Source organism: Dunckerocampus dactyliophorus, chromosome 8, assembly GCF_027744805.1.
Source record: "Dunckerocampus dactyliophorus isolate RoL2022-P2 chromosome 8, RoL_Ddac_1.1, whole genome shotgun sequence".
Lineage (NCBI taxonomy): Eukaryota > Metazoa > Chordata > Actinopteri > Syngnathiformes > Syngnathidae > Dunckerocampus > Dunckerocampus dactyliophorus.
The window spans coordinates 16,625,022-16,651,346 of record NC_072826.1 but is presented as its reverse complement, the minus strand read 5'-3'; the positions used below and the strand labels follow the sequence as shown (position 1 = coordinate 16,651,346).

Genomic DNA, 26,325 nt, shown 5'->3' with positions numbered 1-26,325 from the left:
TACAGCATCATAAATACAAAACCCAGCAGAGAATGGCACAAAAAAAGCATGCTAATTTGTCAGCACAGTTTTATTAGGATTACCTGATCAAACGTTTATCTTTAGGGGTCCCGGGCTTTGCATATTTTATTTAAAAAAAAAAAAAAAAAAAAAAAGGAAGCTAGGGAGGAATTCATTGTATTGTAAAAGTCCGTTTACAGTAAAATAGAAAGCAAGTGATGAGAGAACAATGATTCTTTAGTAGGTAAATATTTCATAAACATGGACCACAGTCACGTCGCTGACGATAAATCTATTAAACAGTAGTAGACTACCACAATGTATCCCACAGGCCAGCCTCCACTTGTTTAGAAACCCTCCGGATTTCCCGGGAGGCAGAAATCAGTACAACTCCCGACAAGACGGATCGATTTTACATCCTCCCCCTTCTAAAAGTAAGGATTCATTACCTGTTATCTCCCTGCTACTGTGAATTGTGTCGGTGCTCCCTTCTTTACCCCGCATTCATGTGTTGCACCCAGTGTCGTATGTAACAGTAATGTGTCCCTACAGCCTCTCTATGAGCACCATCTCCTCACTTGTTTGCTCCGCCCCATGTGTACAGCCACCACTTTACGGAGGACAGTGGAAAAAGGCTTTGCTACACAACTCAAAATAAAGCCAGCCATCCGTCAATCACCCGCAGACGTGGGAGCAGTAAGTTTGATCATTTTACGATTAGTTTACGTTAGTGTAAAGTTGCTGTTAAAATGTGAGTTTAACGTCAGCACTGACGCTCACATGGCTACGCTAGTGTTGCTGACCTTTGTGTCCTCCTTTCCCACTTTGTGTTGCGTTACTGTATGTGATATATGGCATCTATCACGTTGGACAAATGTTGCAGTATGTACTGTATGTAAAAAGTGGATACAATGCACAATGGCGCTTCTTGGAGACGCACACTCTGTCCGAGAGAGGCGAGGTCAAAGACAGCTCATTAGTATTGAAGCTACAGACACACAAAACGGCGTATTACCAGTAGGGCTTACTAAATGCTCTTTTAAACGGTCTAAAATCCAGCATCAAGACTAACACTTCTAATACACTATTGTGGGATCGCTGAGACTCATTTGAAATTGGTTTCTAAATAGTGGAATATGAGACTTTTGAAATCGTAAGGGGTCAATTTCCGCCTCCTTACTGGAAATTGGGAGGGTTGGCAGGTCTGTAAACGTCATATTTTACTATTAACTTTTAGGTTACATGAAATGTATGCGAACGTGTACTGTTACTACAAAACAACGGTGTCCTGTTGTTGTCAGTGGAGGTTCATTTTCACGTGACACAACCCGACTGATTATATGAAAAGAATGTGGCTCAGGTGTCCATGTCCACGTTAAACACAAAGAAGTTCCAGAGCTAAGTCGATTGAAGAAGAAGCAGCAGCGCTTTGTAAAAACTGGAGAGACACTCAAAGGAGGACGAGGAGGGGACAGGGTCACTTTGGCACGTGTCAAAGCGACGGTGCTCTTCATGGAGAAAATGAGTGACAGTTTCACTTAAAAAAAAAAATCATTGGACTTTTTTTTTTTTTTTTGCCTCTTCGACCCAGTCTGTCGCTCCTCCTTTGGCTCCTCCCACATGTGTAGTCCCTCGAAGCCTGAGTGTCCAGTAAACAGTGAGTGCTTGCAGAAAAGGAGGTTCTGCAAGCCCATGATGGCACAGAGGAGCCAAGCTTCCATGTAAAGTTCCTCACAGGTTCTCTGAGATCGTATAGTGCACATTGGGTGTGACTGTGTTTGTATGTGTGTGGTTCTATAGGTTCTCCCCAGGCTGGTACTGGGGTTCCGTGGAGGTAAAATAGTCCTCCAGAAAGCCCTGCAAGTACTCGAAGGTCGGCCTCTCTTCCGGATCCTTCCGCCAGCAGGAGAGCATGAGCTCGTGCAAGGAGCTGGGGCACTCGGACGGACACGGCATCCTGTAGCCGCGCTCCACCTGGTCCAGCACCTCACGGTTCACCATGCCTGCAGGGAAGCACAGGTACGTTATGTTGCTAGTTCAGCCAATCAGATCACAGAGTGCACCCACCACCTCTTTGAGGGCTGACTTGTACGATTCCATTCATTCATGTTGCCATAGCATTTTTATTTAACGCTTTTCATCACGAAATAAATCACCATTAAATGTCATGAAATATATACAAATATGTAATAAAATAAATAAATCATGACTGAATAGTTTGAATATAATTATTTTATTATATTTAACAATTTAATTATTACACACTTTTTTTTTAATTTATATATAATTTTTTAAAATGATTATTAATTACAATTTTATTTGTTTGTTTTTTTTAGTTTGCTTTGTTTTTAATCATGTACAGCACTTTGAGTCAAAAGTGCTCTACAAATTGATAATAATAATAATTATCAATACTATTATTATTTATTTTGCTTAATTCCTTTTGGTACCAAAAGCTGGCTTATTTTGTGTGCGTGTATTTTTGTGTGTGTGTCACCACTGATGACAAAGAGGAAAAATGCGATGACAAGTACATAACCTGAAATGGAATCTATTGTGCTCCAAATCTCTGTCCAGGCTGCTCAGTACAATGTAGTCGAAGCTACAATAGGTCCGCAAAAGAAGAACGGAATACGAGTGTTGATGTACTCACCCGTCATGCATTGCCGTCATCAAGGGTAAGTTTTACTATACTGCAATTACGATTTGTTATTCTTCACCGGTTAATTTCTTTTTAGAACAGACGATGTGTATTTAGAATAGGGAAAGAAAAAAACGAGTCTGCTGTTGTTGTTACCTGGATAAGGGACTCGTCCTTTAGTGGCAAGCTCTGTCAGAAGCACCCCAAAGGACCACACGTCCGACTTGATGGTGAAACGTCCATAAAGAGCCGCTTCCGGCGCCGTCCACTTGATTGGGAATTTGGCTCCTACAGATTTAAGGAGTATGGCAAAGAAGAGCACTCAGAGAAAGCAGACATCCGCCCAGGTCTTAAATGTCTGGGGTGGTTTCATGCAGAATTTCTGCTGTACCCAAGGGAACGAAATGTCAAAACACCCTACAAAAGAACAACAAATTACAACCTGACACAGACAACCTTATACCTTATTAAATGGGATTTTTCATGTTAATTTTTCATTGCTGGCAAAGTTATGGCTGTGAGGTGAGACATGACTGAGCTCTCCAAAGTAGTACAATAACCCAAACAACCCACAAGGTATGTTTGATGCACTATTGTAAGTATATCATACATACTTATAATACTGTATTTTGGATGGAGTTTGGATGTTCTCCCCGTGCGCGTGGGTTTTCTCCGGGTACTCCGGCTTCCTCCCACATTCCCAAAAACATGCAGGTGAGGTTAATTGGCGACTCTAAATTGGTCCATTGGTCCAATTGGCCCCGCGATGAGGATGAGGATGAAGCGGTATAGAAAATGGATGGATGGTTCTGTATCATGTTTACTCAAGTTTGCACTTGAGTAGTTAGTTTGATGCAACTAATTTGTGTATTTTAACTAAGCTATCATGGCTTGGGGTTTTTTTTCGTTAAAAATGTGGATTTTTCCTTTAGACAAATTACTGTAAACACTGGCAAATCTGGATCATGTTCTCCTCTGACATTACAGCTTCTGATCTGGAATAAATATTGCAAATTTCATCCCATTGAGCTGGTTTTGATTGTAAACAATTGTTTTCTTTCATTTTTTGCTATTTGTCAATATTTTCATCATCAAGGTGCTGATTCTCACAAAAATTAAGTAAGAAGACACAAAAAAATGTTGACAGAAAGTCGCACACAAACCCACAGCAATGAAAACAATCTTCCTAATTATAATTAATAAAACATTAAAAAATAAACTGCACTGCACTCGTACCTTGTCTGGCAGTGTACTCGTTGTCCTCGATGAGTCTCGCCAGTCCAAAGTCGGCCACCTTGCACACCAGGTTGTCTCCCACCAGGATGTTGGCAGCGCGCAGGTCTCTGTGCACGTAGTTCATCCTCTCCACGTACGCCATCCCCGCTGCAATCTGGACAAAGATGAGAGATAGGGAGAGAGAGGATGTGATCATTTTGCCATCACATCGGAATGATGGCTTGTAGAACGTGTCATTATGCAGCACGAGAATAAACCTGAGCGGCCATGTCCACCAACTGAGGCAGTCGAAGCATTTTGCCTGCTTCCCCTTTAAGGAAGTCCAGTAAGCTGCCTGTGGGAGCGCGATAAAAAATAAACAAAAAAAAAAAACATCAGTTAGGAAGAAATTGTTAAAATGCCTAATTAATTCTTACTCACTGGCCCACAACATTAGGTAAACCAATTGGAAACCTAAATTCATACCTAAGCTTTATTAGCTTTAATATGTTTTATGCAGATCTTAAAGGAAAAGTTCACTTTTTGGGGAATTTTGCCCATCATCCACAATCCTGATGTGAGAAATGAACACATATATCTCTCTTTTCTGTGCGTTCTAAATGTATAAAAACAGATAAAAAGAGAAAGCTCATTACTGCATGTATTCTTATAAGGCCATCTGAAAAAGACTCCAAAAAGCACTAACAATGCTCCATTTACATATAATGTGATGTGAATATTAACCAAGCTACCGCGACATTGTTATTATTATTATTATGAACATTGTTACATCGCTCTTGAACTACTGTACGTTACTGGCGCATTGACACTTAGCGGGAACGCTCCGGCTAGCTACTAGCCGGCTAGTGACTTTCAGACCACTACAAAAAAAGCTAAGGCTACACATCTGAGCTGACACCACTGCTGCTGTGTTCTTATTTCTGAGTTTGTTAAGTCAATGCTAGGTGTAGGCGTTCGTTTCTAGGTTGCTCTGTAAAATCAATGTGCCGAGGAAGGAAGTTCCGGTAATGCTTAAAAATGGCCAAACTACGCAAAATACTCTATTACATGTTATCATGAATGTACCTGTTACTACATGGTCACAGCACGTATATAACACCATAAAATCTTGTTGGAAGTTTGTAGAGGTGTTTTAAGAAGCAGTCTTTGTAGGCAACACAGGTGGATCCCATTATGTGCAGTATTGAGCTGTCTCTTTTCATCTGTTTTTATATATTTAGAACGCACAGAAAAGAGAAAGATGTGTGTTCATGTCTCACATAAGGATTGTGGACGATGGGCAAAATTAAAACAAAAAAGCGCAGTTTTCCTGTAATGTGCAGTACCTAATAAAAATGGTGCGTAATGTAAACTTGAAGCCTTTTAATGGGTTAGAGGAATTCAAAATGGACTCATCAAGCAGCAAAACTACATTATTTCTCCTCTTATGATCATAATAAGTAAAATTTATATCAATAAAACCTTTCCCGCATAAGAGGATTCACTAAATGCTTCAGTTTCAAAATATAGTAATAAAATATTAAAGACAAACAAAGAAGTTATAGGGCCAACAAACACAGTAAAATATGGAAAGGTGTGACAAAAATGGGCCACTAAAAGCTTGTTTAAAAAATGGGTTTTAAAAAAACAAAACAAAAACATTTTCAAATACTTATTATTCTTATAATATAAGCAGCATATATTATTATATTCACACAAAAATGATCATCCGAAATAATTTAGTCTTGACGTCAAAGCAACACTGTGAGAGTTAAATGTCAAAAAAGACCTTGGCTCATGTACTCGGTCACAATGTAGATGGGTTCCTCTGAGACTACGGCGTAGAGCTGCACCAGCTTCTCATGCCTGAGCTTTTTCATGACCTGCGCTTCCTGCAGAAAGGCCTCTGGCGACATGGTTCCAGGCTTGAGGGTCTTGATGGCCACCCGTGTCGTACCGTTCCACGTACCTGGCAGAAAAAACATACACTTCAATGAATGAATGTTTGACTCAACAGGATTTACCCTGACTGGGTTCTTACCCATCCAAACTTCTCCAAAGCAGCCTTGGCCGAGTTTAAGGTCAAGACGGAGGGACTCTCGAGGGATCTCCCAGGCGTCTCTAGCTAGTCCCTGGGTCTGAGGCTTGGCCACAGGGCACACGTCGGTTAGAGCGTGGCACAACCCGTCAGAGTGCTCTAGAAGACATACGGTGAGAGATGGTGTCAGAGAGGATAACTCCACGTGGTGGGCACCAGTGTGAAGATTACTCACTGCGATAATGGAAGACTAGCTGCTGCAAGCTGGTGAACTGCGTGCGGGACGTGATGTAGAAACCGCCACTGTCCAGCTTCCTGATTTTGTAATGTTTCACATTCAGGCCTTTGGTGTTGTCATAATCCAACACTGATAGGCAGTAGGCCCCTATGGAAGGGAAGGAAAAAAACATATAGAAAAGGACTGGAACAATAAAAGGGCCGTGACAGGTGTGTGGGACAACTGCTATGTGGCGTTTCCTAACAGCTGTGGCGGGTCAAGTCCCCCGACTGGCCCCTTTTGGAGCCTGCAAAATCCACGAGTGCCATTTGTCCTCATCTGTGGATGCTCTTTACTATATAGTTTAGGAAATTTAACTCTCTTTTGTCTTTCCTGAACAGACAAGATGAAAAATGTACTTAGGCTCTGAGCCAACTAAGCAAGCTGTAGGAACAAGAAGGTTTTTTTCATTGCTGTTTGTTTTTGAGCAGGACTGATTTCCACTAACTGTGGAAAGAAGAAACCATTATTATTTCTCATTAACATGCAGATCCATCATTGCCCCCACCCCCTCCCACACCCCCCACTTTTGGTAACAAATGTAGGATTACTTTATTCAGCAGGTTTTCAGTGAATAATGCATCAATCTTGATGACAAGATGCCTGGATAAAATACAACCAAATCAGCCTCATTTATACACATTTATACATATGTATGGCCAAAAACATTGGCATCTTTGACATGCCTATATTTTTTTGGCCACGGCCATATATGATTTCTATGTGATGGCGCTGATCCAAATTTGGATCAATGTGGCCACCAACATCACGGCTTCCTTTGAAACTAGGCATGCAATGTGCAAATGAAACCTGTTTCAAGGGCACCATCATACTGTACTGCACTCACTGGGTTTCAGTGCATTTGCTTTATAAGACAACCCTGTCATACTCCAGTGGAAATTTTGTGGCTTATTTCCAATCGTTCTGTTTAAGTTGTGTTTGTTGGTCGCTCGTTTTAACTTTGTAATTTAATAATGATTAAACTCATGATGCTATGACTCTCAACCCAGGTGTTATACAAGGTGGAATTAATCGTTTACACTCTACGCACGACTGTGCTCGTGCATAAGCAAGAGCACTGTGGAATATTTCAAATCATTCTGGTTATACATATTATGCAAGTTGATGGTTGCAATGATTAACTGGCAGGAGTAAAGACTGCATACATTACAAGAAACATTCAGATTGGGTGTCGGTCCCAGCCACACTTTTTCCAACTGTGCTAGGTTGGATCGCTACACTAGTTACACACATGAACTGGACTTCGGGTACGAATTTACCGGAGTGAGTGCATCTGACAATTCATTGTGCAGTGCGCCACCAATCAATCAGATGACTGTCAGGCGTGTCCAAAATTTGGGGCCTGCTTGACAGCAGTAATGTTTTCTTCTTCTTGATTTGTTTGACAGTCACTTTGAAACAGTCTTTAGTGATGTCCACTGGAATTAATTGGAACAGCACCATACCCAATGCACAGTATGAACAGTGAAGTCGTGGTTGTTGGTTGATGATGTTACACAAGATCTCTAAAACTGAACTGTATGCAGAGCAGGTGTTATAAAGGAAAAGATGCCATCTTTTCACCTCTACCTTTTGACAGGTGTAGTGAGTCATTCATCTTAGTCAGACATGATTCACATGCAAAATGAATCACATTAGATATCCAATACAGAGCCCAGAAGCTAACGCTGTCCTGCTGGAGCTCTTCCCACCCTTTATATGGTATTCAACCCCCTCCCTAGCCTCACCCTCTCTCTGTCTCTCAACATGAAGAGGGGGCTTGTAGCCAGGAGGGAATTGCAGCACCCTCGTAGGCTGACCTAGTTCTGACACTGTGATTCACCCCTATCCCATTCACCAGCCCCAATCCACTGCACAAACCCCACCCCTCCTCCTCTCCAGCCCGCTTCCTTCAAAAACAAACCCCCTGAAAGGCCTGCAGTATGTCACAGGGACAAGTGAAAACGCCGCCACGGGGCCAGAGAACAAAAGGTGCTTCCAAATGACTTCATTACGAGCTTGTCTCTTTGACATCGACTCCCTGAAGATCTCATAGCCTCATATTAAGCATGTGCTAACTCCTGGGATGGCCAGACGGCATCATCACTTCCTGCTTTCTCATAATTTAAAATGGCCAACTAGGGACATATAGGAAGCTGAGGTTTTAGTTTTATAGTGCACAACTGTACACACGCCTGAACGACCTAGCAACACTGTACCTCCGAGGCTTGTGATGCATATTTTACTAGCTTGTTCAAGATACTTTCTCAAATTGTACAGGCCCATCTGTTGGTGTCTTTATCAGTTCATAAATTGCTTTTAACAGTCTCCTGTCACAGTGGCTCAGACGTGGGTAACGACCACCTTATGAGGACATGATTAAATTAATACAGCTGCTAAAAGGGCATCCACCTCTTGAATAACCTCCTGATTTTTACTCTTTAAAAGACACTTTATAGGCTAATAAAATAAATCTACTAAGTTTAAAGATTAAAATCATAAAAATAATAATAAAAGCCCAGCCAAAATTTGAGTTACAATGAATTTCTACAACTTTTGTTGAACTATTTTCATTATTTTAAAAAAAAATTCTGTATCAAAACTTACTGAAGTTTCTTTTCTCTCAGACATGCCCAACATTTGACATTAAAATCATCTGTTTCATGCTAGATAATGAACAGGGATATAATACTAAATATAAATGTAATGTAATGTAAAAAAAAAAAAAATTGTGAATATTTGTCACTCTTTTGCCATTTTCTTGTGCCATTTCAAAAAAAAAAAGCTCAAAATGTGGCCAGGGTATCAGCATTTTCGGCCTTATCAGCATATCATATGTGCAGTGTTGTCTCACCTTTCGTAGTCTCGCTCTCCCTCACCAAGAAGGTCCCTCTTCTGTTCTGTAAATTCAAAAGGATCCTTTCCGAGTCCCGCCTTGTGATCTTCCCAAAATACCACCTGCCGAAGTGGACCACAGAGATCAGTTTTGAAGATGCTGGGGTAGTAGAAGTAGTGCACCTCAGTATGTAAACTACAATAGTGGCTCAAGGAGAGCAGTACATACTCTTCGGCTTGGATGGAGTCTGACGGCGCCACATAGTTGCTGGGGATATAACCGCTCTCTCCGGTTGTCAGGGAGCGAGCGAGCCACCAGTCTCCTTCTCTGTCATGGCAACAAGAGACAGAATGTTTGCTTTCGCAGACAAGCAAGGCATCAGGATTTAGCAATACAGGCTAGCACATTAGTGTCTTTTTTTTTTTTTTTACAAAGCAATATGAAACTTAATACAAGACAGTCGGCTTGAAATCTTGTCACCTTGACTCATCTTAGCAGGAAAAATTTATTTATGAAATAAGGGAAGTGGAGGCCGGAAGCTTAGCACATGCTGAGCCACACCACAGTGCAGAATTCTGTTGATTGTGTGGAACTGATTGGGTCAAAAACAAAACAGAGTGCACTATTTGTCTACAACCAGCAGAGGCACTGTTGTATTCTGACTCAACTAGTTTTCTGTCTAAAAAAAAAAGAAAAAAAAAGAACAAACTGATGTCAGCTAAACAGGAGTTCAGCAAGCCATGTGTCAATTTTTTTTATGGGAATATCAATTACTCAATGTTTTTTTGAACATTTGTTGGTGGTCACACAAAGTAACCCCTGTGAAAAGTGGGGCTTTACCGTACTGCAGCAACAGAACCAATGCTGTAATAGCGGTAAGGAGCAAACTGCTCAGCCAGCATTAATTCCGCTGACAAGTTAATTGAAAAAAACAGTATGGTGAGTGTAACATACATGAGTTTCACTCCAACAGCTAGGTAGCGCAACCAGCATTGTAAGGCGCAAGCAGAGGGATATAAAGCTGCTGGATGCCGATCACTCATGATGCTTCCAATGCAGCAACCACCATCATGTGGAGGTAATAAGAAACACATCAGGAGATTGCCCCAAGCCACACCTGTCAATGCCATTTTTTTACCTGTCAGTAATTGCAGGGACTGGTGGTTATTTGCTTTTGTAAAATACGCACCCAGCGACTAGAGCACTCTGTGGTTAATTTGAATGGAGGCATCTCATGTACCTGTATATATAAATACAGTACGTTGACTGTAGTGTGGATCACCATAGTGCAATAGAAAAAGGGGTTGCATAGAATTTTCTGTTGATTGCAGAAAGAAATACTGACCTGAAGCTGTACTTTTTCCTAGGAGAAACCATGAGGCGTGAGAGAGAGAAAGAGAGAGAGATAACAGACACAGCAGACACATCAAAACACAGCAAGGCAAGCGGCACAGACAAGACAGCGGAGGTGGAGAATACGCGGCGGCACAACACAGTAGGGCTGATATACTGTATATATATCTCCATCTACAGTATATGTGTGTGTGTGTGTGTGTGTGTGTATATATATACATAATATATACATATATATAATATATATATACATATATATAAATATTATGTATATATATATATATATATATATATATACACACACATACATACATACAGACACACACACACAGTATATATAATCATTACATAATTTCTAATACAGGAGACACAAGGAGCCTCGTACTGTGTATATCCATGAATGATCGAATTCTCATAGAATTTGTTAACATTTTTATTTATATGCATCCAATGGCTTATTTTTAGGTTTAACCCTACTATGTCATCCCAAAATGCAGATAAAGAACAGTTATGGCAGGAAGCTATGAAAGGAGGCCATTAAAAAAAATATAATGCTCAGAAGTTGAGATGTGTTATTCTTTAAAAAGGTGGAACTCATTAGATTGATGTGTACCTAATGTTGTGACTGGTGAGTGTACATTTCAGCACCATGGCTCAACAGATGTAATTTCTGCACATCATTCTACAGTTACAAGCGCAAACTCTTCTTCCAATGTGTGTTTACTCAAACATACGCTACAAATCTGTTAAGACTGTGGCAACAGTGCAGCATCGTATATATCGGCTTTCTTACGTGTTGTTGACAATCTGGAGCCTGTCGCCTTTCCGAAAGGTCAGATCGGATGCTGTCCGTGACTCATAGTCATACAACGCCACAAATGTAGTAACACCTCCTGTAACAAACCACACGCCAATGATATGCATTTAGGGAACAAGATATTTAAAAGACAATGGTGCCTCTCTCTTTAGCTTTTCAACTAATGGCCGTCAAAAATCCGGCCCATGAATGACATCAAACCAGACCATAACTGGCATTTTTTTAAAAGATGCCTGAAAACAGCAGAACACTTTTGTCATATCTTTGATTAGAATTTTTGCAGTAAGTCCTTAAAAACAGCAGAGTGCTCCTGTCACATTGAGGATCTTTGACTTGCATTTCTGCAGTAGGTCAAAGACATCAGATTGGTCTTGTCTTATAGAGGATCTTTGACTGGCGTTTTTGCAGCAGGCCTTTAAAAAGACCAGAGCACTCCTGTAATGTAGAGGATCTTTAACCAACCATTTTGTGCAGTACAGTTGTACCTCGCCACTCTATCACGTTTAAAAAAAAATATATAAAGAATAAATTATTAAATCATGGTGTTTCCTGGTTGAATACAACCTATTACAAGTGAAAACATGCATATTTAAGTAAATGTTACGTTGTTTTTTTTTTTTAAATGTAGCATTTTCAAGCATAAATGAACTAATGGTACAGTATAAGGCATTCAGAAGACACATTCAAAGATGTTGAAAATACAGTATGTAGTAGTCTACACTGGCCACTAAGTGTTAGTAATGTTACTGTAATGTTCTGTGAGACACACAATCTCCACACATGATCTCTGGAACAACAGGCTTTTATTGCAGGTTTGAATTATGTCACAACAGGCACAATAATCCCAAATAACAATCCCTCATAAAAACACGGGCTACTGTTGCAGCCGTAACCCACGGCAAGCTGAAACTCGACTCTGAACCCCCGACATCACTTCCCCCACTCACTCTTCTCCCCTAGGGAACACATTTATAGCAACATACACGAGCATGTTTTAAATGCCTTATTTTCTGTTATTATGTCTACTATATTGGGCATTACCAGTGTAAAGGTGACTATAGGGGTGTTATTTAATGTCTGAAGGCTCTAATAATGTTAAACCATATTTAGAAGGTCATAAACAGGTTTTCTATGCTTTAACTACGAAAATATTCCATTTATAAATAGAGAATCTTTGCTTAGCAGGTCTTGCATCAACATTATCCACAAAATAAGAACAATAGTGAGGGGAGAAGTCGGCCCCGGGGTCCATGGCTTATGGTCCCCCAGAAGAATTGAGTGGAATAGCTCTGCTCTATAGGAACGTCCATAATATTAAAAGTCAGAGGTAGAGCTTGAAGATACTTTGGCACAGATCCATAGTTATTTTGCACCTGTTCTAAATCTAGATTGAACAATTTGTCGTGGCTTTATGAGAACTATCGACACGCAGGCTTGCAGGTGCAGGTCCGATGGTGCATGATGAAGGACAAAGTTGTCAAGCCAGTGCCTGTCTACTGTGTTTCTTTTAATGCTCTGTGAACTCTAAAAGAAGTGATAAGAGGTATGACAAGAGTGGTTGCTCACTGAATGCAGCTACATTAGTTCAACCATCTGGCCAGTCTAGACACATTAAGGCTTAATGTCAAGTAAGGTCTGTGCGGCCTTTTGTTTTTAATGGGAGACGTTTCACAGCTGAAGGTCAGTAAAAAGTACTTGAGCGCCGGTGTTGATGTGACTCAGAGTCTCAAGGCTGATGTTGGTATAAACAAACACAAAATACTGTATGTTGTAGGTTTTCAAATATTTACTGTCACACAACTTTGCTTGGTATCACAACGTAATTATATTTTCTCTTTTGGTATGGATCTGAATGATGTGAACATCTAAGGTCGAGAGCAAAGAGTCTGTTTAAGAACACTGATTGACCTCCATTTCAGTACAATTTCAGGAGACATGCGCAAATAGAAACAATCTATTCCAAAGTCAAACTGTCTTACTACTGGTGTGTATTCTCATCCTAACATGTCTTGCTGAGTTTATTTTAGGAATAAGTGCTACAAACACACACACAAAAACCCTAAGAAAAAGCAAAAACAGTATGGACTAAGGTTTTGTGTAGCATCATGTATGGCAGTGGTCAGAGGTTAAAGCTTTTTTCAACAGAATTTGTGGTTTATTTCTGCAAACCTCTAAAGGTGTTACTTTAGTGCTTCCACTTCCACTACATTTTTCCAAGATTTTCACAAATTGGTGAATTGATCCATATTAGCCTTGATTACTGACTCCCATTCTCGGCTAATTTTATATACTCTTGGGTTGAAAACTGTTGACAAAAATCGCATTAGCTTAGCTTAGGATAAAAACAGCCAACAAACTAAAAAGACTGTATCTCTATCTCCAATTGGAATCAATTACTCCCAGTCACTTATAATTAGGTTTTTGAGCTTTTTGTTATCAGCAATGAGATTACCAGGAAAGCAGCAAAGAAGCCACAGTGGGTCACTCATAATTAATTGATTCCATGGGAGAACAACATCTGACATATTTTTGGTTCTTGTGTAACGGAAATGTTCCCATCCAAGTCAACGGAACACCTCAATACTAAAAAGTGTTGCGTACCTGACAGAGGTCCTCTCTGAGGTGAGGTGACGGTGCCCGTGTGGTCCACCCCTCCAAAGAGAGCCAGCTCAGGAGTGTTTGTGGGGGCGTGCTGGTACTGCCCCTGGTAGCCCCGCCGGCCCGTCCCCACTGCGGGGCTCCTGTTTGGGGTTTGGGTCTGTTGGGCGGGGCCCAGGTGGTGGAAGTGGCCACTGTCGGAGCCTGTGCCAATGGTGCCGTCTACACTCATGGAGCGCTGGCCCGGTTCCTTGGGCTTGCTCTTGCCCGCCCCCATGTGCAGACCTGAGAAGAGAGCCAAAGATGAGTTAGGATGCGGTATTAGTAAGGATTAGCAAGTAGCATCCATCCATTTTCTATTCCGCTTCTCCTAATTAGGGTCGCGGAGGGTATGCTGGCGCCTATACCAGCTGACTTCGGGCGACAGGCGGGGTACACCAATCGCAGCCAATCGCAGTTAGCAAGTATCAACATTTTTAATTATTTGATAGTACATTTTTAAGAGAGGGGGAGGACTACAACACCATCTCTCCCCCACATACAATGCTGTTCTTTCATCCCTTCCTAAAAGATTTAGTCATTTAGCCTCTGGTTTCAGGCGTGTTCATGACCATTGTTACATCTGATTGGAATGCTAAAAAGGGTGATACCATCCAAACAACTGTTGTTGGCTGGCCGAGACCCCACTCCATTGTAACGCAACGACTGTCATTTCACACCACAAAAGAGCAAACCATTCTTATCTGGAAATACTGTACCTCCTCCCTTCGGAGGATACATACTTTGGATCCTGCACCAACTCCTCAGACTAGGGCTGTCCTACCTAGACAGACTAGTGTTTGTCCTACATAGTCATTGAGCATGAACTGATGAAGCCTGTTCAAATGAGAGGCGGAACGTCTTCTATGACAATCTGAACAGTCCTATTGTGATCAATTCAATGCTCTCAGAACAGTACATTCTGAGTTAGAAAAACCTGATTCATTTCAAGTACAACCCCTAGTAAAGAGAACCTCACCGTTAGAGTATTTGCATAGTTCTGCAAAGAGACAAAACAAGCAAAGACTTCCCTTAACACAGCGAACAGATCCTTTTTTATGTGGAAATAATCAGCCTCAGGGGGAAAACCATCTCAAGGCCTTTCCAATTGCTTCCTCTATTTAAGTGTTATGTATATACACACACACACACACTATGCTATTTAAGTGTACTCAGCCAAATATAAATCAGTAATTGTAAAAGTCTTTGAAAAAGTGTCAACACGCAAACAAGACAAGGTAGTCAATCTGTCCTTAATCAATGCGCATTAAACCAAAAGAGAGTTGGGCTGAGCAAAGGACAATAACAGTTACCTTGTTTATACTTACGATCCACATATACTTTTATACTTATTGCCCTTTGATAATTAGCATGATTACCATAATAGCATTTTTTTATATTGCCACAATTAACTATAAAAAAGCTGGAAAGCACCAATGGGTCTTGGTGCATCTAACATTTACCGTATACATGTAATGTATGTAATGTCTCCCATGTTATGTTCTTAAAGAACACATATACATACACATACACTCCTGATCAAAATCTTAAGACCTTTTGAAAAATTGCTAGAATTTGCATTTTGCGCATTTGGATCTTAATGAGGTTTAAAGTAGAGTTACAATCTGCAAAAGCAAGAAGGGGGAGTGAGACAAAAAGCATTTTTAAAAAGTAAATTATTGAAAACAACAATTAAACTGAAATAGGTTGTTTATCATCTGATCAACAGTTTAGGACCACAGGCTATAAAAGCCAAAATCTGCTCAAAATTTTCATTTTCTGTTAGGCATTCACACTGTCATGCCCTCCTGATGGCTAAAGCTAAAAAGCTTTCTCTTTTTGAATGTGGTCGGATTGTCGAGCTGCATAAGCAAGGCCTCTCGCAGCGTGCCATTGCTGCTGAGGTTGGGCGCAGTCAGACAGTCATTCTACATTTTTTGAAAGATTCTGAGCATTATGGAACAAAAAAGTCAAGTGGTAGACCCAAAAAAAATCACACCTGCACTGAGCTGGCTGTCCATCAAGACACAGGGCTGTCTTCCACCCAAATTAAGGCCCTTACTTGTGCCGACTGCAGCGCAATAAACATCAGACGACATCTGCTGGAAAAGGGTTTTAAAAACAAAAACTGAATTCAAAGACCATGTCTCCTTCAACGCCACAAAACTGCCCGTTTAGACTTTGCCAGGGAGCATCAAACATGGGACATTGAAAGGTGGAAAAAAGTTTTATTCTCTGATGAGAAAAAATTTAACCTTGACGGTCCAGATGGCTTCCAACGTTACTGGCATGACAAGGAGATCCCACCTGAGATGTTTTCTACCCGAAAGAGTGGAGGGGGTCCATCATGTCCTGGGGTTGCCTTTTCATTCAGTGGAACACCACAGCTTCAGGTGGTGCGGGGTCGTCAAACGGCGGATGCTTACGTGCAGATATTGCAGCAAGCATCCCTCATGACTGAGGGCCCTCGTCTGTGTGGTAACAGCTGGGTTTTTCAACAGGACAACGCTGCAGTTCACAATGCTCGCTTGACAAAGGACTTCTTCAGGGAAAATAACATCACTCTTTTGGACCATCCTGCATGTTCCCCTGATTTAAACCCCATAGAGAACATTTGGGGATGGATGGCAAAGGAAGTTTATAAAAATGGCCATCAGTTCAAGACAGTTGATGCCCTTCGTGAAGCCATCTTCACCACTTGGAGCAATGTTCCCACTAGCCTCCTGGAAACACTCACATCAAGCATGCCCAAACCACTTTTTGAAGTGATTAACAAGAATGGTGGAGCTACTCATTACTGAGTCCTACTGAGAACATTTTTTGTTCTGGTTTGGGGAGTTTTTTGTTATTTTTTGAGCGGTGGTCTTAAACTTTTGATCAGCTGATAAAACAGCCTATTTAAGTTTAAATGTTGTTTTCAATAAATTACTTTTTCAAAATGCTTTTTGTCTCGCGCCCCCTTTTGCATATTGTAGCTCTACTAAAACCTCATTAACATCCAAATGTGAAAAATGCAAATTCTATAAATTTTTCCACTGGGTTTAAGCTTTTTATCAGGAGTGTATAATTATATATATATATATATATACACACTGCTCAAAAAAATTAAAGGAACACTTCGAAAACACATCAGATCTAAACTGGGGGGGAAAATGATCTTGAATATCTTTCCTGATAATAAGTGGGTGATGTATTAGTAACAAAATGAAGCCACATAATTTGATAGAAATGAAAATGATCACCCTATAGAGGGGGGAAATCAAAGACACCCCAAAAATGAAAGTGAAAAAATGATGCAGCACACTGGTTCATTTTGCTAAAATGTCATTGTAGCAACTCAAAATGATTCTCAGTAGTTTGTGTGGCCCCCGCGTGCTTGTACGCATGCCTGACAACGTCGGGGCATGCTCCTAATGACACTACGGATGGTGTCTGGGGGATCTCCTCCCAGATCTGGGCCAGGGCATCGATGAGCTCCTGGACAGTCTGAGGAGCAACCTGGCGGCGCCGGATGGACCTAAACATAATGTCCCAGAGGTGTTCTATTGGGTTTAGGTCAAGTGAACATGGGGGCTAGTCAATGGTATCAATTCCTTCATCCTTCAGGAACTACCTGCATACACTAGCCACATGAGGTCGGGCATTGTCGTGGACCAGGAGGAACTCAAGTCCCATTGCACCAGCGTAGGTTCTGACAATGGGTCCAAGGATTTCATCCCGATACCTAATAGCAGTCAGGGTGCCATTATCTAACCTGTAGAGGTCTGTACGTCCTTCCAGGGATATGCCTCCCCAGACCACCACTGACCCACCACCAAACCGGTCATGCTGAATGATGTTGCAGGCAGCATAACGTTCTCCACGGCATCTCCAGACCCTTTCACGTCTGTCGCATGTGCTCAGGTTGAACTTGCTCTAATCAGTGAAGAGCACAGGGCACCAGTGGTGTAGTTGCCAATTCTGGTGGTCTATGGCAAATGCCAATCGAGCTCTACGGTTCCTGGGCAGTGAGCACAGGGCCCACTACAGGACGTCGGGCCCTCAGGCCACCCTCATGGAGCCTGTTTCTGATTGTTTGGTCAGAAACATTCACACCAGTGGCCTGCTGGGGGTCATTTTGTAGGGCTCCGGCAGTGCTCATCCTGTTCCTCCTTGCACAAAGGAGCCGATACCTGCTGAGGGTTGAAGGACCTTCTACGGCCCTGTCCAGCTCTCCTGGAGTAACTACCTGTCTCCTGGAATCTCCTCCATGCGTCCAGGTACCGCAGTGATGCCCTGGTCCAGATCTGGGAGGAGATCCCCCAGACACCATCAGTAGTGTCATTAGGAGCATGCCCCGACGTTGTCAGGCATGCGTACAAGCACGTGGGGGCTACACAAACTATTGAGAATCATTTTGAGTTGCTACAATGACATTTTGGCAAAATGGACCAGTCTGCTGCATCATTTTTTCACTTTCATTTCTATCAAATTATGTGGCATCATTTTGTTACTAATACATCACCCACTTATTATCAGGAAAGATATTCAAGATCATTTTTCCCCCAGTTTAGATCTGATGTGTTTTCGAAGTGTTCCTTTAATTTTTTTGAGCAGTGTATATATATATATATATATATATATATATATATATATATATATACATACATACAAACGTACATACATACATACATACATTCTTCTTTTCCTTTCGGCTTTTCCCTTCAGGGGTCGCCACAGCGAATAAATTGCCTCCATCTAACCCTGTCTTCTGCATCCTCTTCTCTCACAACAACTACCTTCATGTCCTCTTTCACTACATCCATAAACCTCCTCTTTGGTCTTCCTTTAGGCCTCTAGGCGTGTATATATACACATACACATACACATACACATATCTGTCACCAGATAAGGACTTAACATGGGTGAATTTCCATTACAATCACACAAAAATGTAACCAGCAAACCAGTACACTTTCAGGGTGTAAAATTTTTCTGAGGTTTGTTACCAGTGTAGCTGAAAAAGTGCTTAACCGATTCGCCCAAAACTTTGGTGAGCAAAGGAAGTAAGCATTACCCAAGGAATGGGTTCGAAAGGAATCAAATCTAAAGGAAGACGGTTGACAAGGCTTCTTGTCCTTGCGATATTTTTGAGCAATTCTGTAATGCGCATTACCTCCACCTACAGGACTGGAGTGGAACGACCGCAACTTACAACCATACAAGTGTACAGTTCACTCATCTTGTGTGTACTCCTACAGTTTTACATTAGCAACTGTGCTAAATGGATCTGGCATTCATGTTTAGTCTTCTTGGAGGACTTTGTCGTCTGTACATTTTGTTCTTTTGGTGCTGAAAGCATCAATTGTGGCGAGAACGCTGCTGCCATTGTGCATGCAGACAAAAATCAAGTCAAGTGCCTCCACAGGATAGTTGTGATGTGTGTGTGTTCGCACAGCGACTCCAGACCTCCCTGTGGGCCGCTGAAGATGACTCACTGTGAGACCAGCTATTTCAGGCCGGCTGAAACAGAGACACATGAAGACATCCTCTGTGGATGGAGGCACTCTCAGTTCCAGACATTGTGAGTGTGCGAGCAGCTGTTCCTGTGTCTCAGGGAAGCTCTCGCACTCAACATCGGTTACATCTCACATCCCTTTTCCAACACATGCGTGAGCCCGTGTGGGTTTTTCCGACGTGCGAGTCTAAGGAGGCTATTAACAGACGACAAGGAAGGAGGAACTGCCAGTCGCCCTAAAAAGGATGCGTAGGTGCTGGTTTGTGTACGGCGCGGACAGCTGAGGCTTAGTGGGCGTTTTTAAAAATGTAACGTGCACACATAATGACAAGGGTACGGCACCTGTCAAAAGACATGGAGGGACCCCGCTGAGGGACGAGATGTGCAGGCATTCACGCTTATGAGAGCTTTGATCCAACTCCAGCCAAGAAGTAGTCTTGATTCGCTTCAGGGGGTGAACGCATCCTTATGGCGCAACCCTGACTCACACAGCGACAGGCCACATGTCTATGCAAAGTGATGGGCTGGAATGTGTCAGATGTATCAGAAATGGAATGATGCCTTGGAATTCAAACTGGAACTATAGCTGCTTCATATGTTTGACACCTTTTGTTACAAGTCTGGAAGTCACAGCTATGCCTGTGTTTGCTGATTGGTTAACAGTGTTGTAAATATAGTATCTCAAAAGAGCGAGTATGACACTCATATTTCAGCAACCACTTTTATTACTGTATCTTCTCAAGGAACAATAATATAGAAAGTATAGTTGGATATACATTAGAGTAGCCAGCGTACAGCGTGTGAGTCAACACACAGCCATTATTGTCTAAATAGCTGGCAACACAAGTGAGTAGCAAGATAATTGTGTCTTGCGTACAGTCAGGCACTGTGGTAGTAGTGTCATGGTCTGCACAAGCGCTGTGGTTCATTGAAGGGAAGGATGAACATACACTGGGACATTGTGAAGCAGAGTAAGACCCCCTCCCTCGGGAAACTGGTTTTCCAAGACATCTCCAAGATGACCAGTGCCTTGCTGAGGAAGCTGAAGGAGAAGGTGATGGAGTAGCCGAGAATGTCTCCTCCAGACCTGAACCCATTTGAGCACCTGCGAAGTATCCTCAATAGGAAGGATGGTGGAGGAGTGCAAGATGTCTAACCCACCAACTCCCCCAGTGATGTCATCATGGAGGAGTGGAAGATCCCAAAAAGAACCTTTGCAGCTCTGCTCAAATCCATGCCCAAGAGGAATAAGGCAGTGTTAGATAACAATGGTGCTCACACTAAATACATATTGACACTTTGGACATTTTCACTGTTAGGTGTTGACAGTTATTTACACAATGCCAGCGTATTGAATCTACATTTATACTACTATGCAAGCTGTACAAGGACTGCTCTAAAGTATATCCAACTTTACTCTCTCTATTAATGTCCACTGAGAAGATATACTGTAATAAAAATGAGGGCTAAAATATGATACTCTCTTTGTGAGATTATTGAAGTTTTTGTCAAGGCATGAGAGCAGGCCTATGAATTCTCCCAGCCATATACGTATACAGTATAAAATGACAGACCCCACGCTGCCACTGAGCCCCACGCTTTTTCCTAATATGGCATCAGAGCGACCTAATATCAGCATATGCTGACACATGACTCGTGACTTGCATCATTATGGTATTTTAAAAAAAATGGGATGACCGTTGGAACAGAGAAGCAAAAAGTTAACAAACACTACAGAGTAAAATGGAAAGTTAACAAGAAATTGGACTTTTTTTCTTTTTTTTTTTAACTTGTCCACTCAAGATGAAGAAGAATGTGGGAGAACCAGACTGTGGCACTGGGAAACAACTACCAGTGAATGCAACATGAGCAGGCACATGAGCGGTAACAGGGAGATTTTAGAAAATGACAGTCCCCCTCAGCAAGTTATTGCATATTCCAGCAGTAAAGTGGCTATAAAAACAATGACACCCTAAATAATGTACACAATTATAAATACTGGCTGCCACAGTTGTTTCTTTACAAAAATACGCTTGGTTCAGTCAGCAAACAACTAACACTGCACATTTGGATTTCTCTTTAGCTTTTTTTTTAGACACGCCTACTTCCAAAAGTTGGAGCAGCCTCAGCAAGGGGTGTTACACATGAAGTTACATCAAGTATGCGGCCTAACATTCAAAGTGTTATCTTAACATTTAACCTTACGTTCGTGGTTTGCTTCTTTTTACACTTGTATGACAGGTAGCGATGTTTTTTAATGCATTTTTAAACATCTAAACAAATTCCACTTCATGTTAACCATATATTCAAATAACTCTGTCCAAAAGTATGTTATCAATTCCATGTAGAGCTTTTTCTCGTCTTTTCTATCCCTCATCAGCGTTTATAAACCCGATCCACAACATTTGGCTGTGACAATCGAATGAATGAGTCACAACAGACGGTAACAGTTGCTGCAGAGAGTGAAGGAAGCTGCTGCCAACGTTTCAGCCCAATGAGAGCGTCGCAGTCAATAGGGTGGGGGTGGCTACAATGTTAGCTCCTCGACTCGGAAAGCAGAATACAAATAGCTGCATAATTGTTTGCATTTAAGTCTCACAATGATGCGTGCAGGTCTTCTATAGGCTAGAGACAGAATGTTGCCATGTGTTTTTCACCATACTTTTTAATCATCTTCTAACCTGTCAAGAAGTTGAAGCAGCAAGGATCATGCTGGCACTTGCCTGATTAAAAAAAAACACTTCCCCTTCCTACCATCTGCAACAAGTAGCCTGGAAGGAGTGGTCACTAGTTACTAATTCTATGAAGGAGGTCAAAGGTTGAAGGCGCTGGAGAGGCACCACACACTCCAAATAAATGGCAACCACGGTGAGAGTCAATATTTGAGATTGTTATAAAATAAATGCGTAGGTAGTGAATCATGGAAATGTACTGTATACATTCCAGAAATGTAATAATTGATCATTCTGTCAATGGACTGTTTATTATTCATGCCAGGAGGCATAATGGAGTGTAGTACTTGGCTGCAACCAGCAGAGGTGCTGTTGATTCAGGCTCACCTAGTTTGCTGTCGAAAGAAGCCCAAAACATGTCAGAAATTGTTGAGCATTATTGTTCTCAATACACAACTCAAAATAGGAGTTCAAAACATAGACAGATTCTCTCATCCCATTAAAAGTAATAACTACAAAATTAAATTAATCCGTTAATTAAACACATATCTTTTAAATTTAACCCATAAATAACCCTTTCACATCTAGTCAAATGCCTATCTTTAATATAGTCTTACAAAATTATGTTGTTGCAGGTAGGTTGTGTTTTATTGTCATACGCCAGGGGAAATTTGTACTCAAACAGCACAGACATCCCCCAAGGCAATTGCCACTAGTAACAATGAACGAGTTTAATCCAAATCCACAATTTCTTATGAATCAAAATGGAACAAAATTATAGTTCATAAGTGTGTAACGGATGCCAGCCTGTGAGGCTGTGCAAGTGTACGTTGGTAAACCTCACTCCCTCTGCCTTAAGAGCTGCGCTGAACACGCGGTCAACAGTCTGGACTTTTAGCCGTGTGGTCAGCGCTCTCGCCTCCCATCACGAAGGCCCTGTGTTCGAGCCCCAGGGCGGGTTACATTGGTGCCGTGACCCGGATGGAAGTGAGGTTTGAGGGGGTGAGTGTAACGGATGCCAGCCTGTGAGGCTGTGCAAGTGTACGTTGGTAAACCTCACTCCCTCTGCCTTGAGACCTGCGCTGAACACGCGGTCGACAGTCTGGGCTTTTGGCCGTGTGGTCATCGCTCTCGTCTCCCATTATGAAGGTCCTGTGTTCGAGCCCCAGTGCGGGCGGTGCGAAACAGGGCGGGTTACACGTGCCCACAGGAAATGTTATTTAAATTAGATCCAAATTAAGTAGTTTTGTCCATTCTTAATAATACTCATTACTTGAGTTTTATGTCATCATTGTATGATTCTACAGTATTTTGAATGGGAGAACACAAATCCACCCTAAAAGCAACCATGTAGACAGGATGTTAAACAAAAGCACCAAATTGCAAGTGGAGAGATTTGACATTTCAAATAGCCCACACCTAAATGGGAGCTTCTGTGTTAAATTTAAATTGTGCCAAATGCACAATCTGGATCAAATCTGGATTAAACTTGGTTTGACCTTACTGCATCAGATCATGCGTGCACACACAAAAATTTCACTTTTAGAACTTTTGTCCATTCTTTATGATATGCATTACTTTTTTTTGTCATCAATGTATGGATTCTTCCCAATTTCAACTACAAACCAAATCCAACTACAACTGTAGACAGGAAGTTGCAAGCAAACAAAGATGGTAACACCATAATCTCGATGACTGATTTGGGGGTGAAGAACACATTCCCTCCTGCAAAATTCATCCCAACTTGTGAGGTTATTCAAAGGTAAAAAGCCCAAATATTGTTGTGTTGATGATTCATCCATCTCATTCACTATAGCAAGCCTGAATCCGCTTTTCTTTATGTAAATGAGTTGGAACTGGTCCAAATCCTATCCACTCACACACTCAGACACACACACACACACACACACACACACACACAAACGAAAAACTAACTGTAAATGGATTTGGCACATAATTATAATTCTTATTTCCTCAGGATTAAAACACCAGTTGTTGTGGGCAAAGCAACAGCGGCAATAGGAGGGGTGGGGTGCTGATAGGCTGCCAGCAGGAGTAGCAGCTGTCAAAATGAGAGAATGGACGGGGGGTCGAATTATAACAATGATATATTGCAGAAAATTCCTCAACATGTAAACGAAGGTGGTGGTGGTAGTGGTTGTGGGGGGTGGAACAATCACGCATTTTCTGTATAGCTTATTGGGGTAAAGAAAAAAACCGAAAGTGCTGCTGAGGCTCCAAATGCGGCCAGATGAGTCTAAACAGGTGCTGTAACAGCTCCATTTTGAATTAAATGGATTCTTTAGCTCCCCTTGATTAAAAAGTGGGGGCGACGTTTGCCTTTTTAGCCTGGCTTTTATTGTACTGGGGAAAGGGGGGGGGGGGGGTTGTCGGTCAATAACAATGTTTGCCCCCCCTCCCCTTTTTGAATGGAACCGGCGGACTGAATGGTGCGTTACAACAATGAGGAAAATACGCAGTGGCTAGCTTGAAAACATCAAGTGTTTCACTATTAAAATGGACATTTTCACTCACCTTTTGTCGCGTCTTGAGATAACACAAAGCAGTTAAATCCTCGCTAGCGTCCTCATTTGAAAAATATGCGCACAAGCTGATGGCAAGTGGCTGTCGTCAATCCATTTAGCGATCTGATGGAGAGGAGGAGAAGGAAGAGGAGGTCATGACGGGGGTGCCTCTTCTTCTTCTTTCACTGTTACCGTCAGTCCTTCAGTCAGTGGGCCGGACAAAGCTACAAGCCGAGGTTGGCCCTCCTAGCGGCGTGTCTGTGTGTCGACGCGGACAGGAGGGAAGCTGTAGCGGCGTGGAGCAGACATGACACCGTGGAGGAAGCAGAGAGGAACCACCAGATAACACGTCGTACAACCCCCCTCCCGCTTCTCCTCATTATTAGTGGCTTGCGTGGAAGCCCGTATTCACGTAAAAGTGGCGTAGAGTGGCTTCACTGAGGCGTTGGCAAAACACCTCCTTAAGTAGCTGTGTTAACAAAATATAATTCCCTATAGCACTAACTCAACTACACGTGGAAACGTTTTTATAAAGCTAATATTATACCTTCACTATTCTTATTTGTTCCATACCGTCACATGTTCCAAACATAGTCAGAAATTAAAACATACAATATGTTTACGGGAGGCAAAGATCCTTTGTGACAGGAGTGTGCTACAGTTTTTAAGGACTTACTGCAAAAACACCAGTCAAAGATCCTCTAAATAACAGAAGCGCTCCACTTTTTCTAAAGATCTACTGCAAAAACACCAGTCAAAGATGCTATATATTACAGGAGCGCGATGCTGTTTTTAAGGACCTACTGAAGAAACGCTAGTCAAACCTCCATCTGCTTAATACCAACATGCTCCTGTTTGTAGAGGATCTTTGGCTAGCGTTTTTGCAGTAGGTCCATAAAAACAGCATAGCACTTCTGTCATATAGAGGACCTTTGACTAGTGTTTTTGCAAAAATGCAAGTCAAAGCTCCTCTACATAACAGGAGCACGCTGCTGTTTTTTAAAGGACATACTGCAAAAACTCTAGTCAAAGATCCTCTAAATGATAGAAGCGCGCTGCTCTTTTTAAGGACCTACTGCAAAAACACTGGTGAAAAATTCTCTATATGACAGGAGCCTTTGGCTGTTTTTAAAGACCTACTGCAAAAATGCTGTCAAGGATCTTCCACTTAACAGGAGCCCTCTGCTGTTTTTGAGGAGTTACTGCCAAAATAATGATCAAAGATCTTCTATATGACAAGAGCATGTTGCTGCTTTTAATTACTGGCTGCAAAAACACTAGCCAAAGATCCTCTGCTGTATATAACAGGAGCACTCTGCTGGATTTTAAAGGACATGTTGCAAAAACACAAGTCAAAGACCCTGTAAATGGCAGGAGCACTCTGCTGTTTTTAAGGGCCTACTGCAAAAACGCTAGTCAAAGATCCTCTACATTACAGGAGCACTGCTGTTTTTAAGGACCTACTGCAAAAAAACTAATATAGAAATATAATACAAATATTATAATACTAATACAAATATCTCTAATATGACAAGAGTGCTGTATTATTTTGGAGCAACTCGCGCCTGCGAAAATGCCAGTCAAACATTTTGTCAGTGACAGGGGTGCTCTGCTGTTTTTAAGGAACTACTACAAAATCAAGATCCTATATCTGATAGGAGCACTCTGATGTTGCTAAGGTCTTGCTATAAAAATGCTCATCAAAGATCCACTATATCAGTAGTTCTCAACCTTTTTTCAGCCAAGTACCCCCATCCAAACTTTTTCCAGAGAGGGCTGCATACAGAAAAATGAAAGGATGTGGGGGCCACTTTGAT

General features: G+C 41.7%; 1 protein-coding gene across 2 annotated transcripts; it reads right to left on the bottom strand.

Moving 5' to 3' along the window:
* Nucleotides 1-124: 124 nt before the first annotated feature.
* LOC129186589 (proto-oncogene tyrosine-protein kinase Src-like) lies at nucleotides 125-24,892 on the bottom strand. 2 transcript variants are annotated; one of them, XM_054784978.1, is made up of 13 exons: nucleotides 24,519-24,892; nucleotides 13,779-14,060; nucleotides 11,154-11,253; nucleotides 10,353-10,370; nucleotides 9,236-9,334; nucleotides 9,026-9,129; nucleotides 6,130-6,279; nucleotides 5,898-6,053; nucleotides 5,646-5,825; nucleotides 4,135-4,211; nucleotides 3,878-4,031; nucleotides 2,798-2,929; nucleotides 125-2,003 (listed from the first exon to the last, which is right to left on the bottom strand). In XM_054784978.1, exons 2-13 carry the CDS (start codon nucleotides 14,050-14,052, stop codon nucleotides 1,795-1,797), a joined length of 1,653 nt encoding a protein of 550 aa, XP_054640953.1. In that variant the 5' UTR covers nucleotides 14,053-14,060; nucleotides 24,519-24,892; the 3' UTR covers nucleotides 125-1,794. The 2 variants fall into 2 exon arrangements, with proteins under 2 accessions (XP_054640953.1, XP_054640954.1); XM_054784979.1 differs by lacking the exon at nucleotides 10,353-10,370.
* Nucleotides 24,893-26,325: the final 1,433 nt, after the last annotated feature.